The sequence below is a fragment of the Branchiostoma belcheri genome, unplaced genomic scaffold (genome assembly GCF_001625305.1).
Source record: "Branchiostoma belcheri isolate BF01 breed outbred unplaced genomic scaffold, Haploidv18h27 scaffold144, whole genome shotgun sequence".
Classification (NCBI taxonomy): Eukaryota; Metazoa; Chordata; class Leptocardii; order Amphioxiformes; family Branchiostomatidae; genus Branchiostoma; species Branchiostoma belcheri.
In genome coordinates, this window is record NW_017802869.1 from 367,546 (window position 1) to 383,428 (window position 15,883).

The following is a 15,883-nucleotide window of genomic DNA, read 5'->3' on the forward strand; positions in this document are numbered from 1 at the left end:
GGGGGAGGGGTCTACTCACCTGAACCTGTAACTCAGGAGGAGACATACAAGGAGGGGAAAGGTCAGTCCTTCTTAGTCAGTAGCACAGGGCTGGTCTTTATTTAACTTGAAACAACAGGACATGGCAGCAAGTTGTTTGTTTTTGCTCCCTTTCTTCTTCTTCTGCAAATAAATAAGGTTAATGACCTGGACCAGAAGGCTGTCATCACTGGTGCTGTTACAGACACCCTGTGATGTTGAATTACATTATGTAGCAAGTTGGAGGGGCTGGTCATCATATATATGAAGTGTTTGAGTAAGAGTAAACAGAGAAGCAGTTTGTTAGGCTAGACCATGTGAAGGTAAACAAGATGCATTTGCTTTGCATTTATGTTGCCTTAAGTTTCTATTTTTAATTTCAATTGCAGAGAAGAGTGAGGGAGAGGAAGTGGAGAAGGCCCAGCAGCCTGTGGAGGTCGTAAGGTCAGCCAACAAAACTCTCACCCAGAAGGCAGGCTACCTCAACATCAGGAGGTGAGCAGCACATCCTATACTACTCACACACCTCAACATCAGGAGGTGAGAAGCACATCCTATACTACTCACACACGTGCAAGGATTGGACCTGATAACTGAAGCATCAAGTTTCTTATTCTTACGACATTCAGACATGCATGCTACTGGGAGGGGTCACAATCCTTAGGATAGGATATGAACTCAAAGCTGTTTCTCACTCTTCATTGCGCTTGTCAAAAAGAGCTACATGTAGCTTGCACAGCGTGTGTAAAATCCTCTTACTCATAGACAATTCAGTCTCTATACCACTACATGCACTGGATAAAATATGGAACTAATTTCTAGATGTTTTGAGTGACATCCGTCAGTCTTCTTCAGCATCTCTAAAATGAACTGAAAGAGAGAGTCAACACATGTACATTGTACACGAGGAGCTGGAAAAAATGTTGGACAAAGGCTTGTCTCACTGCATTTGTTCAAAATTGTTCCCCAGCCGACATGGCCTGCTGCACCAGTGGGACAGGATGTACTTCTTCACACAAGGAGGGAACCTCATGAGTCAGGCCAGGAACCAGGTACATACATGTATACGCTAACTACAGTCTAACTCTAACCTCATGTCACAAGCCAGGAACCAGGTAGGCTCAGAATAGACTTACTTTTTTATTATTAAAATCTACTTATTCAAGGTGGATTGGTACATGTAGTCTTGTGGTTAGGCTTGTTTACTAAGAATCTAAAGGTACTGGGTTCAGATCTCCTGCAGGCCCCAGTTTTATGCCCTTTGGAAAAGCCATTGATAGCCTTTTAAACTTTCCCACTGCTATCTCCTATTTTAAAACACATACTATTAGACCAAATTTTGTGGGTTCCCTGAGTCTTCTTGACCAGTTTGGACTACCTATAGCTTGTGACAGGTTTCTGTGTTTCACCACTGCAGTTTGCAGGCAGCCTTGTGATGGACCTAGACAACACCACAGTAGAACCTACTGTATCCCATGTACCTAGATGTACTAACTTGTTACTACCCTGTACAGTTTGCAGGCAGCCTAGTGATGGACCTAGACAACACCACAGTAGAATCTACAGACGTGGACGACAGGAGGTTTGTCTTCCAGATCAAGTCACCCGAGAAAAAAGGGTAAGATATTTTATTTAGTAAATATCTATCAATCTGGGATACATTTGGGTCATCCCTTCAGACAAATTGGGCTGATTTCCAAGGGATCACAAGAGGTAATATAACAGCACAGTCACAATCAAACATAAGAGTGATAAGATTACATGTAGTAGTATCCAGGCTCTGATTATACTGCAGCAGTAGTCATCACACCACATAAAACAGTTTTCAATGTTACCTGCTCGAGTGCTGACTTTACTAATGTCGCATATTTTCCCCTGCTAGGCCCAAATATGTTCTTCAGGCTGACAGCGAAGCAGAACAGGAGGAGGTAAGATATAAGGCCAAGTTTTCAAATAAACAGACTTAGAAGGTGGTGTAAAAGATTATGTTAGTTTTTAAGCTGTAAATCATTCTTTATTAAAAAATTAAGAAATACGCAAACAGTCATTGATCATACATTTACCGTGTGATTTTCATGCAAGATGGAATATTAATTAAAGGTTTTTTGCAAGAGATATTTGATCTGTAAGCAGGTATTGAAATAATTTTCCTTTTTTCTTCAGTGGGTTTCAACACTACACAACATCTCACAAGGACTGTACCTCAAGGATAACCCACAGGTAAACAACTTCTTTACCTACATCAACACTTATCAAAGAAAACAATCTTCTTAAGCATTGCATAAACGATTTGATTATCTTTAATATTGGATTCAGTGTTCAATGATAAAGTACTGGAATGTTATATTTTGTCTTACCTCACCCTGACTCATTTGAATATAATATGAATAAACAAAGCTCTAACAAACAAACAAACTTAGCTATCCCATTATGAAATAAAGACTAAACTTTCCTTCCAACACTGGAATTAAATTGGGACTTACCCCAAATTTTTGGCTGACTCCTTCATCCTTCTACTCTTGGAACGTGATGTCAGAGACACGTGACCGTAGTAGCGGGTCATACGTGCCAGATAACTTGTGTCGCCCCCCGTCTCTGTTCAGTGTAGGTCTGTGAGCTCTAATTTAAACCGCTTCCTTCACTCCTCTTGCAAAGATACAGTTGATAACCTTCTCCTATCCTGTTGGTAACCTGTGGTTAACCTGTCATTAACAGGAGGCCATGGCACAGATGTTAGGAGTCCATCGACATTGCTAACCTGTTACTAACCTGTTACTAACCTGTTACTAACCTTTGCTAACCTGTTGCTAACTACATGTATTGCTAACCTGTTGTTAACCTGTTCCCTATCAGGAGGCCATGGCCCAGATGCTAGGAGTTGACAAGTCCATAGAAGTAGCAGAGGAGCAGGCGTTTACCGGCATGGGGGACCTGGCAGAGGCTCAGGCTCAGGAGCAGGAGGCAAAGGTGGAGGCAGCAGCAGCAGCCGCGGCAGCTTCAGCTGCAGCAGCTGCGAAAACCGAAGCTCCTGCAGTCAAGACTAAGGAGACCAAGGAGAAGAAGGGATTCGGGATTAATTTGATGTAAGTGTACTATTATTTTTTATTATGTTGAAGTTCATAGAAGAAAACCTTTTTTTTCTGCATTTCTTCTTTAGTTAATAGCAAATCAGGTCAATGACCAGGACCAGACATCTGCCACCATGGTAACTGGTGCTGTAAGAAACACCCTGTGGTGTTGGATTACAATATGTAGCAAGTGGCAGGAGAGAGTTTGATGGGGTGGTTACCAGGATATAGAGCTTGAAAGCACAATGATTGCACATGGTACAATGTATGGCAAAAACTATTAAACCGTGAGAATACAAAACAGTAATGTGTGTTTGAGCCCTACAATAATGGCAATGGCTAACAGTCCCTACATATACACATGTATGTGGCCTTTATGTGTTTCATAGTATTGCTACCACTTCATGTGCTGTAAATCCAGAAATTCAGAAATTAGGATGGAATTTGTTGGCCTGATAATATGCAGCTGTAGTTTTATTTTCCCACCTCCTTTTCCCCACCCCTCACCCCCACCCAGGGGCAGGTCCAGGAAAACCAGCGGTAGTAGCAGCAGCAGCAGTGGAGGGGGAGGGGGGAAGGATCCATCCTCTGGAGTCACCCCCTCCCTCTGGACATGATCGCAGCCACACCAATACAGTTTGAGATCATCCCAATGGGGGAGGAGCACCAGCAGGAGGAACAGCCGAAAGACGGACCTCCAAGGTGCTGTATCCACAGACTGTTCTATTTGAGTCTTTTTTTTTACCCTTTTTACCTTCGAATTCATAACATTTAACATTTTATATTAGGTTGGCCAGATTGAACAGTTATATTGACAATTGTTTAAGTATTTGGACTTCCGATTCCAAATCCTTTATAGTGCAGCTGTTTTGTATTTGAATTGTTGTATAAGTTTGGCACTGATGCAAATCTGACCAATAGATTACCCGTTGGAATTTCCCAAATAGATGAAATACATTTTGTCAAACTTGAAATTTCACTTTACAGAATGTAGCCACTCAGGCAAAGTGGTATCTTTAAAACAAACTCCTGCAATTCAGTTACTTGTCGAGCAGACACATACACAAATTTCCTTCTCTACATGCATGTTTTCTTAGAATGTCTCTTTGGTGTCAAATCTTGCCAGTCTTGTACTTCATTTGGAATATCTTGCAGCATACAATTGGAAAGTGGTATCTCATTCATATCACATTCTGAGAAACACTGCAATTTGAAGTCCCTGAAATTTACGAAAATTGTTTACATGTGTGTGTTTTATCTCTGAAAACACGACTGTTTGGTACATTTGTGAACCCCTTGTTTCTCCTTCCGTAAATCCTATGTAAACATTTCACTAAAGAAGAGTGTTAACACTTGAAAAATCTATCAAATTCTTATCCAGTCTAAAAGTTTCAAAACTATTATATCACGACTGTTTGGTGTCAGTGGTAACTAACGTTGCTATCCTGTGTGATGTACCTCCTGGCTTACACGGGGACTCTGTACTTTCCTCTCGCTGGTGTTGACTGGTCGGTTCTGTCTGCTATCTCTACTGTCTTGTGTTCACGGTATGTGGTCTGATCTTCTTGTCTATTACACGGTGTGAACCTGTACTTACTGTCTGTAATGTGGTGCTGAGACTGATCGTGACTGCTAACACTAGAAGTAACTGTTGTTCTGTGCTATTCAGTGTCACTTAACTGAAATTAATCCTTCTAGATATCGGCTATTCATATGTTTGAGATTGAAATTATAGCTGAGATGAAATCCTGCATGAGTGAAATTCTGAAAACTGTTAGAGTTAGAACATGCTTGTTGTAGACTTCATATCTTAGTAGTAGGGACAATAAACTAATGATTGTGACAATTTTCCTTTGTCTAAATTGGCATTGCTACATGTACGTAGTTGCACCAGCCCTGCCTGTGGGCTCTCGCATTGCTTTGCCAGTTTCCCTGTTGCAGCTTTAAGGTGTCAGAATTACCTTATTAGCAATGACACATTTCTGATTGTTTCCTCTCTGCTTCCCCCGTAGGCATGTCACACCCTTTGTCAGATTTGCATCAGTGCCGTCGGGTGAGTAGTCCTGTCTAGTGTGCATGTCTCTGCTCTTCCTCTGCCTTCAATGATGTTTTTTCTGTTTAATTAATGTTGTTTGCAGGAGGTTCAACCCGTTTGACCAGTCTGCGTCTGAGTTATATACCGACCTGGGTGAGTGGGACGGTTACACGTGTTTCATGTAGACTCCACCAGTCTCAAACTGCAAAATTTGATCATTCCAGTCTTTGTACAGTCATTGCTTGGAATGGACATGATCGGGATAGACTATTCTTACTAATGAAATATGTAGGGAATAGCTTAGCTTACATGTAGGCCTGTGCCCACTCTGGACTTTGGAACTGAAATTTTGTTAGTCTTATCTTGCATGTCTCTTCTTTTCTAGTTTTTTTTTTTTTTAACATATATTGTGTTAACGAGTTCTGTTAGTTCATTAGCGATGCTGAAGGAGAGTGAAGGTGAATGTCACTGGAAACGTCCGGAAATTATCTTCATAATTTATCCAGTAGATACAAACATGGAGTGGCTGATTATATTGCCAACAAGTTACCAAGCCTGCTCCTATCACCACTGACACTTCTCTCACCTGTATTATAGTGATACTAGTAACACAAGTTTAACAGATGTCTGTGTTTCAGGACCGGCCTTCACCAGAACATTTGCTGCAAGATTTCTGGGGTCGATGGAAGTCGGTGCAGACAGAGGTACGAAAAAAAACACACATTGTAATTTCATGTGTTTAAAGTTAAAGCTTTTGATCCAACACAAAAAATTCTCTTTTGACCAGTCACTCTGGTCTTCCTCAGTAGACTGACCCAGTGTTCTGAATTCTGCCCTTGTCAAATAAGCAAATGTGCCTGTAGAGGCACCATGAAGACAGTTCAGCACCAAGGACAGGGATGCACTACTTATGCTTGCAGTGTATGCAGTAGAATTGGTTTGTTGCTTGATTGAATGTGTTTTTTAGAAGTATTTTAGGTTTGGAAGTATAGAATTACTGACTTGAAATCATTTCAGCACCAAGGACAGGGATGGTAGTACACAGAGTTGCACTTACAGATATACCACAGAATAGATTTGTTGCTTGATTGAATGTGTTTTTTTAGAAATATTTTAGGTTTGGAAGTATAGAATTACTGACTTGAAATCATTTCAGCACCAAGGACAGGGATGTTGGTACACATTGTTGCACTTTTTTGTTTATTTGTTTATTTGTTTATTTAGATTTTTCACAAAGTGAAAGGGAGGGCAAAACAGGTGCGAAGCACCTTTGCTAGTTGCCCTCCCACATACAAAAACAACAAGAATGTACATTACACAGTCAACAATCTATAATACAAGTAGGGCACAAAATATCATATAAACATAATCAAGGTAACAACAATGAATGGAAGAGATGACCATATCGGAACGATATCTAGTGAGGTCTTGAGGCAATACAAGAGCTACATCCACACGAAGTGGTCCAGGTACATGGCAGATCAAGACTGTATTGAGTGTTGAATCTGTTGTAGGCTACTTTTGCCAGTTTATGTTTAAATGCTATGATATCAGACTGATGAGCGGCTCGCACACCAGTACCACGAAGGTCAGAACCTAACTTATTCCAGATAGTTACAAGTCTGGGAATGTAGGAGTGACTGAACGCTGACGTCTTAGATCTGACAGGTGTAAGCATGTACGACCTAAGACTCCTCGTGGGTCTGGTGGGAAGTGTGATATATTTCTCTATGATTGCTCTTGATTTGACAAATAACATTATATCGCATACCTCACGCCTACATGTAAGTGGCAACAGCCCTGTTGTTGCTAGCCTTTCCTTGTAGGTAAGGTGACTAGCCTGAGGGCCCAGAATGAATATGGTTGCCCGGCGTTGAACCCCTTCAATTAGAGACATAAATTTACGAGAATGTGGCGACCACAATGGGGAGCAATAGTCAAGAATGCTTCTGACCAGTGTGGTGTATAGAGCTTTCTTAACATCAGTGTTAGCATTGAAACCAACAGTCCGTTTGATGAAGCCAATCATGGAATTCGTCTTGGCAACCATTTTCACTATGTGGCTGTCCCACTGTAAGTCTGGCTGTACAATAACCCCTAAATCATTCATGCTGTCAACAGACGATACAATGGAATCAAAAACACAATATGTATACAGGACTGGCCTCTTAGAACGGGTCAAACGTAACAGCTTGCATTTGGAAGGGTGAAACGACATCTTCCATTTTAAACTCCAATTGCACATGGCTGTGACATCGTCCTGCAACTTGGAACAATCATTCATGTTACAAATTTCCCGAAAGCATTTGGAGTCATCTGCAAAAAGAGCAACGGAGGAGTATTCAACTGTACAGGGCAAGTCGTTTATGTATAAAAGAAAAAGAAAGGGCCCCAGAATGGAACCCTGGGGAACACCAGATGTTACTGGAAGCCAATGAGAATGGCAACCTTCAACCACCACCCTCTGACGACGGTTAGTGAGATATGAACTGAGCCAGGCTAAGAGATTCCCCCCAAAGCCAAATGCACTTACGCTTGCAGTGTATGCAGTAGAATAGATTTGTTGATTGATTGAATGTGCATGAACAATTATAGGTTTGGAAGTACAGAATTGCTGACTTGAAGGCAGTTCAGCACCAAGGAGAGATTTAATACAATTGATATAACATTGCTAGATTTTCACTGACAGAAAATTTGACCCAGCTTTTTGCTGGAAATTTGTGTTGAGTGTTTCACTATTGATGCTTCTTGCCTGTTGCCTTACTTGTAAATCCTGTGTTGTGTTTCCTGAGATGAGATGAACTGGTTTATTAAATCAAATACATCACACACTAAAAGTACAAAACCGTAGCCCTAAGGCTAAATTGCAGCATACTATCATAAATACTATAAAACACCTCCGAAGACTATTAAACTATCGTTTACATTTACATTACATTCCTGCAGGATCAGAGCTGATATTTGCAGCCATGCGGCAGATCATGGCAGCGAGGGCCATACACAGTATCTTCAGGACACAGGAACTACAGATTATCATCAATAACGACTCACTCAGGTGGGACATGTATTTGCTGTAATCTACCACTGGTTCAGAAGTCATTTTCTTAAATTGTAGGGTAGACTTTGGGCTTTAAATGTATGTACATGAATGAAATTATTTTACAATTTATTTTCTTTTTGGTAAATGATTGTTGTTATGGCTTGCATACATGTACATGTGATTATGTTTAAACTGCTGCTGTGTTGAATTGGACTAGATCAGTTCTTGTCATGTGAGTTTGATGAGTTTTTGTTTGTTGTTTCCAGACTGGTGGAGCAGGCCAACAATGTAGTCATGATGGAGGTAAGGGCTTACGTAGGCTGCCAGCCATGGATAATTGTCCTATATATGTCAGTTAATGCCATTTTGATCATTGCTAAAATTTACAGATATTATTTGTGTTAAAAAATAGATCTATAAAGTCAGCTTTGTTCGACAGTTTATATAGTAGAGTTGTCATTTCATCATGGTAGGGTAACTTCTACCCTTACTGTATGACTGTATATTGTCTGTTTATATGATGTGATTTTTCCTTATCGTTTTTTTTTTGTTGTTGTTGTTTTTCAGTTTGGTCTGGAGAATATTTCTATGTGTGCAGCACACAAGGAGAACACAAGGTAGGAACAGATACATGTAGCCTCATGATCAGCTGTGCTAGCTTTAATGTTAACCTACTGTTGGAATTCCAATGTATTGATGGTAAAAAGTAGTTTTTAGCTTGAAAGTTCATCTGTGATTAGAGCTGTGTACCGGTACGCAGTACCGATACTGTACCGGTAAAATTGATAAGGTACAGGTCCAAAATACCTAATCCCTCAGTACCGGTACTGTACCTAAACAATTTCACACCAATTTTATGCCTATTTGTGACCTCAAATGTGTAAATAGCTGGTTAACAATGGGTCCCTGTGTAAGGACAGTGTGTTCATGAAAACAAAAACATATATATAGCCTATATTTTATCTGAGCATTCGCCATAAACAAAGAATAAACCTTAACTATCAAGTTTATTTATGTTTTTTTTGTTATTGAAGGAGTTCCTACCTGTACCTAAACCTGTGTACCTGTACCTGTACCTGTACCTAAAATTTGTTTAGGTACACAGCTCTATCTGTGATGGTAGAAATCATTATGATACAGGTTTGAACTTTTGATTAATATCTTGTGTTGTTTGTGGTTTCCAGACTGTTTGGGTTCATTGCAAGAGGACCCAAGGTGGAAGGTGAAAGGTCGAAGTTCACCTGCCATGTATTTGAAGCGAATTCTCCAGGGACAGAGGTGAGAGGTCATAGTGTGATGTACTGTCAGTGATATTAAAATGTGACAAATGATATAATAGAACCTTACTATATAGACAAGCAACATTATTAGACTGTAATCCTCATTGTTTGTCTCCATGTATACTCACTTACTTTGTGTAGATTTTAACTTGTTCACTTGCAATTAGCCCATGGACACGAATTTGCAAAAAAACTTTACAAGACATTAAAATGTGTCCCTTTCTGCAATATAATCTACCACATTGAAGCAACAATCAGTATAAATTTTTTACTTAGTGTTGTATTTTATACTTTATACTGTGTGAAGCACAGTATCAGCTAAATCTGCTGCCTGGTGCTCCCCTGTGTATTTCTGCTGCAATGACAATTCAGCAGTAGTGTTATATGTATATAGTACCTAGCTAAATCCTACGTGATAACTGCATATTGTGCATAGATTTTAATTGTGCAATCGTCTTAGAATACGTCTTAATAATGTGTTTGCCTATGTTGTTTCATGTGTACAATGAAGAGTGTCACAAATCATTGTTTTTAATGATCTATGTACTGAGTATAAGGACGAAATTCGGGTATTTGCCCGCGAGAGCCTTACCGAATAAAAATTTGATTTGATTTGAATTTGATTAAAGAAAGAAACTTCTTATTTCCAGATCTGCCAGGCAGTTGCTGACGCCACACAGAACGTTCTCAAACAGAAGCAGGTACGGCCGTATCCCTGGGGACATTCTCTTAACACCTGACTATTTCTTATATACCACTTATTATCTAGTCAATTTTTGTTTCTAATTCTATAGCAATGCATGAAACATATGCTGGTGATCTTTCACAGTTTGCTGGAGAAACTTTGGCAATGCTAGATTATATGTTTCTATAAAACGCAGCAGCCTTACAGGACACTCTCCACAGCCATTGCTATCCTGTCATACTCTCCAAGCATAGGTTTGAGTTTTGACTTATTTTTGGCATGTTTTGCTTAAAAAAAGATACCTGTACCAGTGCTAAAAAGAAAGCCCGATAAAACAGCTTAAAAACATGCCAAAAATAAGCCAAAACCCAAACCTCTGCTTGGAGAGTATACAGGATAGCAATGGTTGTGGAGTGGCTTGCTGCATGGTGTTGCACAGTGTGGGAACTACATTATAATGCATGGTATTGCATAGTGTGGGCACTAATGCATGGTGCTGCACAGGCTTGTATTTAGTGGTCATTCCTTCTTCTGTAGGAGGAAGCCTCCGCTGAGAAGCAGAAGGAGATAGAAAATGTAAGTGTTGCGGTGATCTTGCTTTATCCAGAACCGTGCTTTATCCAGAACCGTGCTTTATCCAGAACCATGCTTTATCCAGAACCATGATGTATCCAGAACCATGCTTTATCCAGAACCATGCTTTATCCAGAACCATGATGTATCCAGAACCATGCTTTATCCAGAACCATGCTTTATCCAGAACCATGATGTATCCAGAACCATGCTTTATCCAGAACCATGCTTTATCCAGAACCATGATGTATCCAGAACCGTGCTTTATCCAGAACCATGCTTTATCCAGAACCATGATGTATCCAGAACCATGCTTTATCCAGAACCATGCTTTATCCAGAACCATGATGTATCCAGAACCATGATGTATCCAGAACCATGATGTATCCAGAACCATGATGTATCCAGAACCATGATGTATCCAGGCACACTGTTCTGGATAAGCCCACACATATCCAGAACCATGCCTGAGGCAAATCTACATTGTTGGATACATGGGGACTGTCCAGAACAGTGCTCAGGCATAGGGCTAGATAGGCACGGTTCTGGATACAATAGCTCTTACACATCTTTCTGTTGTTAGTGGCTGGGTGTAGCAGGGTAGTGGTGGTTAGATTGTAAAGTTGTTCTTATGGGCTGTACCTGAGATTAAAGGTTGGTGGCTAAGCATGCTACAGTTTTCAACTTCTGAATAAAAAATTAGCTTTCAAATTGCCATTTTGACATCATTCTTCACTTTAGCTGCTTAAATACATGAATGAATATCATCCCATTTTCCCACTTTTCAGAGCATCCTGGAGAACATGATGGCAACATCTGCAACCCCCCCTTCATCCCCGTCCAGTGGTTCCTCCCAGATGACCAACGGTACTGGTACCACCTCCACCAGCAGTCTCATGTAGGTACCAACAGCAGTACCTGCACTATTTTTGGCTGTCTCGTAGGTACCAACAGCAGTACAACCCACTGCAAACTGCACTATTCTCAGCAGTCAACAGCAGTCTCATCTAGGTACCTGCACTATTCTTGGCAGTCTCATGTACATAATAGTGTAGGTACCAACAGCAGTACCTGCACTGTTACCAGCAGTCTCATGTACAATGTAGGTTCTTGCAGCAGTACCTGCACTGTTCTCACCGCTTTCAGTGTACAGGAAAACTGTTAATGTTGAGTTACTGCAGGAGACAATGTTGATTTTAGGTGATTTTTGTTCCAACTCGCACTGTGTAACAATCCAAAGCTCCAGACTGTTCATGGTTGCTGCTGTGCGCTGCATGTTTGGGTGGCTGGTAGTTTGTAGACAGGTTTGCAGTTGGCTGGGTGATGCTGACTGTGGTATCCAGAACCGTGCCTGTCTAGCGCTGTGTCCAAATGGGTTATGGTTCAGATCTGGCACATAGGCATGTTTCTGTATATGTGTGGACAATCCAGAGCTGTGCCTGAGCATGATTCTGGATGCAACAGTGACTGCTCGCAGGCTGGATGTGTTTTGTGGGGCTGACTTTTTACACAGTGCATTAAGGATTTCTTGCTTTTTGCATCAGTGGTACCGGTGTAGGTGTTAGTTTGCTTTTGAGCAGTTAAAGGCAATTGCATTCTTCAAAAGCTCTTCAGTAGTGCCAAATCAAAATGACACTTCAAATGCAACTCTTTTTGCTGCTGCTGCACAAGTTTGGGTTAGTGTTACCCATGGTACCATTTATTCACCATTTTCAAATTATCAGGTTGTACAGACCCTCCTCCCCAACATATATGTGGCATAAGCTGTAACCATAATATCCTTCATAACACCAAATCACAACTACTTCCATCCTGCCCAATCACCTAGCACATGCTTCAGTTTTTAAGTTAAATTCCAGCTTGTTTAACCACAATGCATTGTTCATTGCAAAGATCACATCCCTGCCACTAACCATCAGACAATAATTTGCTTTGCAATAATAATTTTCAACATTCGACATAATAATTCTAACTACCACCATGACAACTAACATATCAACAAGAATCAGTAGGATCGAGACTAACCAAATGCATGGATCTCAGCCTATGCCACATCTATATTGGGGTTCGGGAATTGTTACCAAATCTCAGTCACACGTTTCGTTTTTCAGAAACTTGGATTGGGACCATCGCGAGTCCGAAGCTTAGCTTAAAGTCACAATGGGGCTTGTGGGCTGCCTCATACTGAAGAATATGCATGCTGAAACTTTTGGTCCCAATTTTGAAATTAGAAATTTGGATATGTACATACGCCAAAAAGCAGTTACTCCAGCAACTGGATATGATTTTTGAAAACGTCAGACGTTTCAGCTAGTATCCACTAGCTTTTCGTCAATGACTGAGAGACCAGAGGGGAAATGCAGGTTTATAAGCATTTTGTATATGTACATGTATGAGAACTCGCAATTCAGCCTTTGAGCTGCAAAGAGTTTGGAACAAATAATAAACCATTGTATAGCTAGATTTTCAATGATTGACTTTCATATAAAATAAATCATGAATTTTTGAACCCTGCATTACCTGGTTATCTAATAATAGGTATTGCCATAAATGTTCAATAATTGCTATGCTTAGGTACAAAAATAAGATCCTGCAGAAAGATGTGTGATTTTCAGGCAGTTTTTTGTCTGTCCTTTGCTAGTCAGGGAGTTGAACCAAAATCTGTATCTTAGGTTTTGACTGGGATTGTTGGTGCAGTACCATCATGTGTATATAGAGGGCGCAGCTGAATCAGTTTGATGTTTCATGTACTGAAAAGTTGATCCAGCAAAAATAGTTAAATGTGTTTGGTGATAAAATTGTGTTCTGTTGATTTCTCTGAATGACAGACATGTATGTAGAACTGTTTTAAAATGTCTTATTCAGGTGGTAATTTTGGAGGATGAAACTAACAGTTATTTGCCTGTAGATGCACTGTATAAAAGCCATAAGAAGACTGCAGGTATATTTGTAATTAAGAGGCTTGATGAAGAAACAAGTTACTACAGCACAGTATAATTGAAATACATGTAGGTCTCTTGTACACAAGGTGCTTAATATATACTATTATTAGATGTAAAGGCTTTAAATTTGCCAATGGTTTGTCTGTAGTTAGTTAACTGAGTAAACTTTGGTTTTTAGGACAGTCACTATACATGTATATTTCAAAATTTTCATGTCTTGAGTGTTTCTACTCATCAGAAAAAACTTAAGATTTGAATATAGATACGACAGTTGAAAGTAAGTGTTACAATAAGGATAAAACAGTAGTGTTTGTATCAGTTGCATACTTAGACAAACACAGTTATAATTATTATGTAAGTTTGACTCATATACAAATGTATGAAGGAAAACTTTCCAAAGTTTCGCCTATCCTTTCCAGAACTTTGCTGTATCATAGCCAAGATGAACAATGTGATTTACATGTATTCTACATGGTTATATGAGACTGGGTGAAACATTGTAACAGTTGTATTCCAGAAGGTTGTGGGAGGGTCTTTACTACAGACACTTTTGGAGTAATAACTATTACACATCGATGAAGGTTTGACTAGCCTAGGTGCCATCCGATTTGTAACGGCTACCCCGAAAAAAAAATTTCGGGGTAGCTGGTACAAATCGGATGGCATCCAGGCTAGGTTTGACATCCAAGTAATAAGATATGCCAAAAAACAGTTCGTTGAGTAAGTATTGCATATTAATTATAGATATATTTTATCCTGTCTTGAACTCTTGAAGAAGAAACGTGAACTGAGTTCCTAAGGTAAAATAGTTCTTAAAAATTGTATATTTTAATCATGTTTGTTTGCCTTTGAGACTACTACAGTAAAATGTACATGTTGATGTTTGAATATGGTAATTTTTGAAGAATTTTTTGCACCTGAAATAATTAATAAGTTGAGGCTTTATAGAAATTGCCACCTCTAAGGGAGAATTGTGTGAAGGGAGCAGATTGGTGAAGGTATTTAGAGCAAGACCAACTTTTTGTATAATATGCTGAAAATTATGTGTGTGTAAGCGAGGAATTAAGGGTGTTTTGGTAAGAATGCATTGTACAGAAGTTTGGGTAATGGGTATGGTTATATAATATTATATATTAAGTGAATTTGAGGTTTTGAGCTTTACATTTGAAACAAGGTGTTGGGGTTGCATATTAAGGTAACAAACGTGGGAGCTGTATTTTGTGAAAGGGAAACAAGAATATATAAAATTTGACTGAAAAGGACTTATAATGGTTGTTTGTGTGACTTGATCAACATACAGTGTACAATGCATGTATCTGTTATTCATTACTTGGCATGATTAATCCTTTTCTTGAGTTGGAAATGATCTGAACACTATTCCAGGCATCCAGCTCCAGTATACAAGGTTGATGTGCCAAGCTTTACATGTATGACTGTGGTATCTGTTGTCAGGTCTCATGGATGACTACAAGAAATTGTACTTATCAAGGAATGAGCTATCCACCTCTTCTGTGACGTGGTGGTGGTTGCAATTTTTTTTCTTTTTTTACTTAGTGGTCGCCAGGTAACACGGCCATTAGGCCACTTCAAGGTTGGTTAACCACCTGAATGGTTTCACCTGAATGGTATGACCACTCACCCTGGTTACGGGTTACCGAGTAGAACTGTAACAGCACCTCTTCTCCCTGAGTCAGAAACATCAGGATTGAGACCAGCCCAATTTCTCACAAGTAGTGAGGACTAACTGACCCAATAGGAGAAGCAGGGGTTACGAGGCTGGTCGGGAAAATTCCCTACCCCCATTTTAAACTTGCTGTGTAAATGTTTAAAAGTGTTGGAAATGAAACCTTTCTTTTCTTTTGCAGTGAACATTAATTAGGATAGCCTCCCCAATATAAGAACTCACATCCCTTATGTGTGTGTTTGTGTGTGTGTGTGGGAGGGGGGGGGGGCGATTAAAAGAGTGAGACAGAATTTACGTGTGTATTGACCCCGTGGCAGACTGGTTTAAATCAAATAAACACCCAAATTAGATTTAATCATTTATTCTGAACCAACTGTGAACAGCTGACAGCTACTCTCAATCTTCTGTATCAAAACATTATGTACAATTCTCAAACAAGTCAACATAAATAGAGCTAGTATATAAGTACATCACATACATAAGCATTGAACACTCAGTACTTTATAGTAGAATAAGGTAGTATGACAACATACAATGTAGACCACACTTTTAATACAC

The 15,883-nt window shown here is 39.7% G+C and overlaps 1 protein-coding gene across 1 annotated transcript in view; it reads left to right on the top strand.

Annotated features, from left to right (window-relative positions):
- Positions 1-13,816, top strand: part of LOC109464972 (DCC-interacting protein 13-alpha-like) — a 23,580-nt gene extending 9,764 nt beyond the window's left edge. The window contains 17 exon segments of the mRNA XM_019762090.1: positions 406-513; positions 989-1,070; positions 1,533-1,636; positions 1,901-1,946; positions 2,182-2,238; positions 2,872-3,101; positions 3,604-3,686; positions 3,689-3,788; positions 5,120-5,139; positions 5,760-5,825; positions 8,068-8,176; positions 8,428-8,464; positions 8,729-8,778; positions 9,346-9,439; positions 10,092-10,142; positions 10,664-10,702; positions 11,488-13,816. Of these exon segments, the coding sequence (XP_019617649.1) occupies positions 406-513; positions 989-1,070; positions 1,533-1,636; positions 1,901-1,946; positions 2,182-2,238; positions 2,872-3,101; positions 3,604-3,686; positions 3,689-3,788; positions 5,120-5,139; positions 5,760-5,825; positions 8,068-8,176; positions 8,428-8,464; positions 8,729-8,778; positions 9,346-9,439; positions 10,092-10,142; positions 10,664-10,702; positions 11,488-11,601 (1,390 nt within the window). The 3' untranslated portion in view covers positions 11,602-13,816.
- The last annotated feature ends 2,067 nt before the right edge of the window (positions 13,817-15,883 follow it).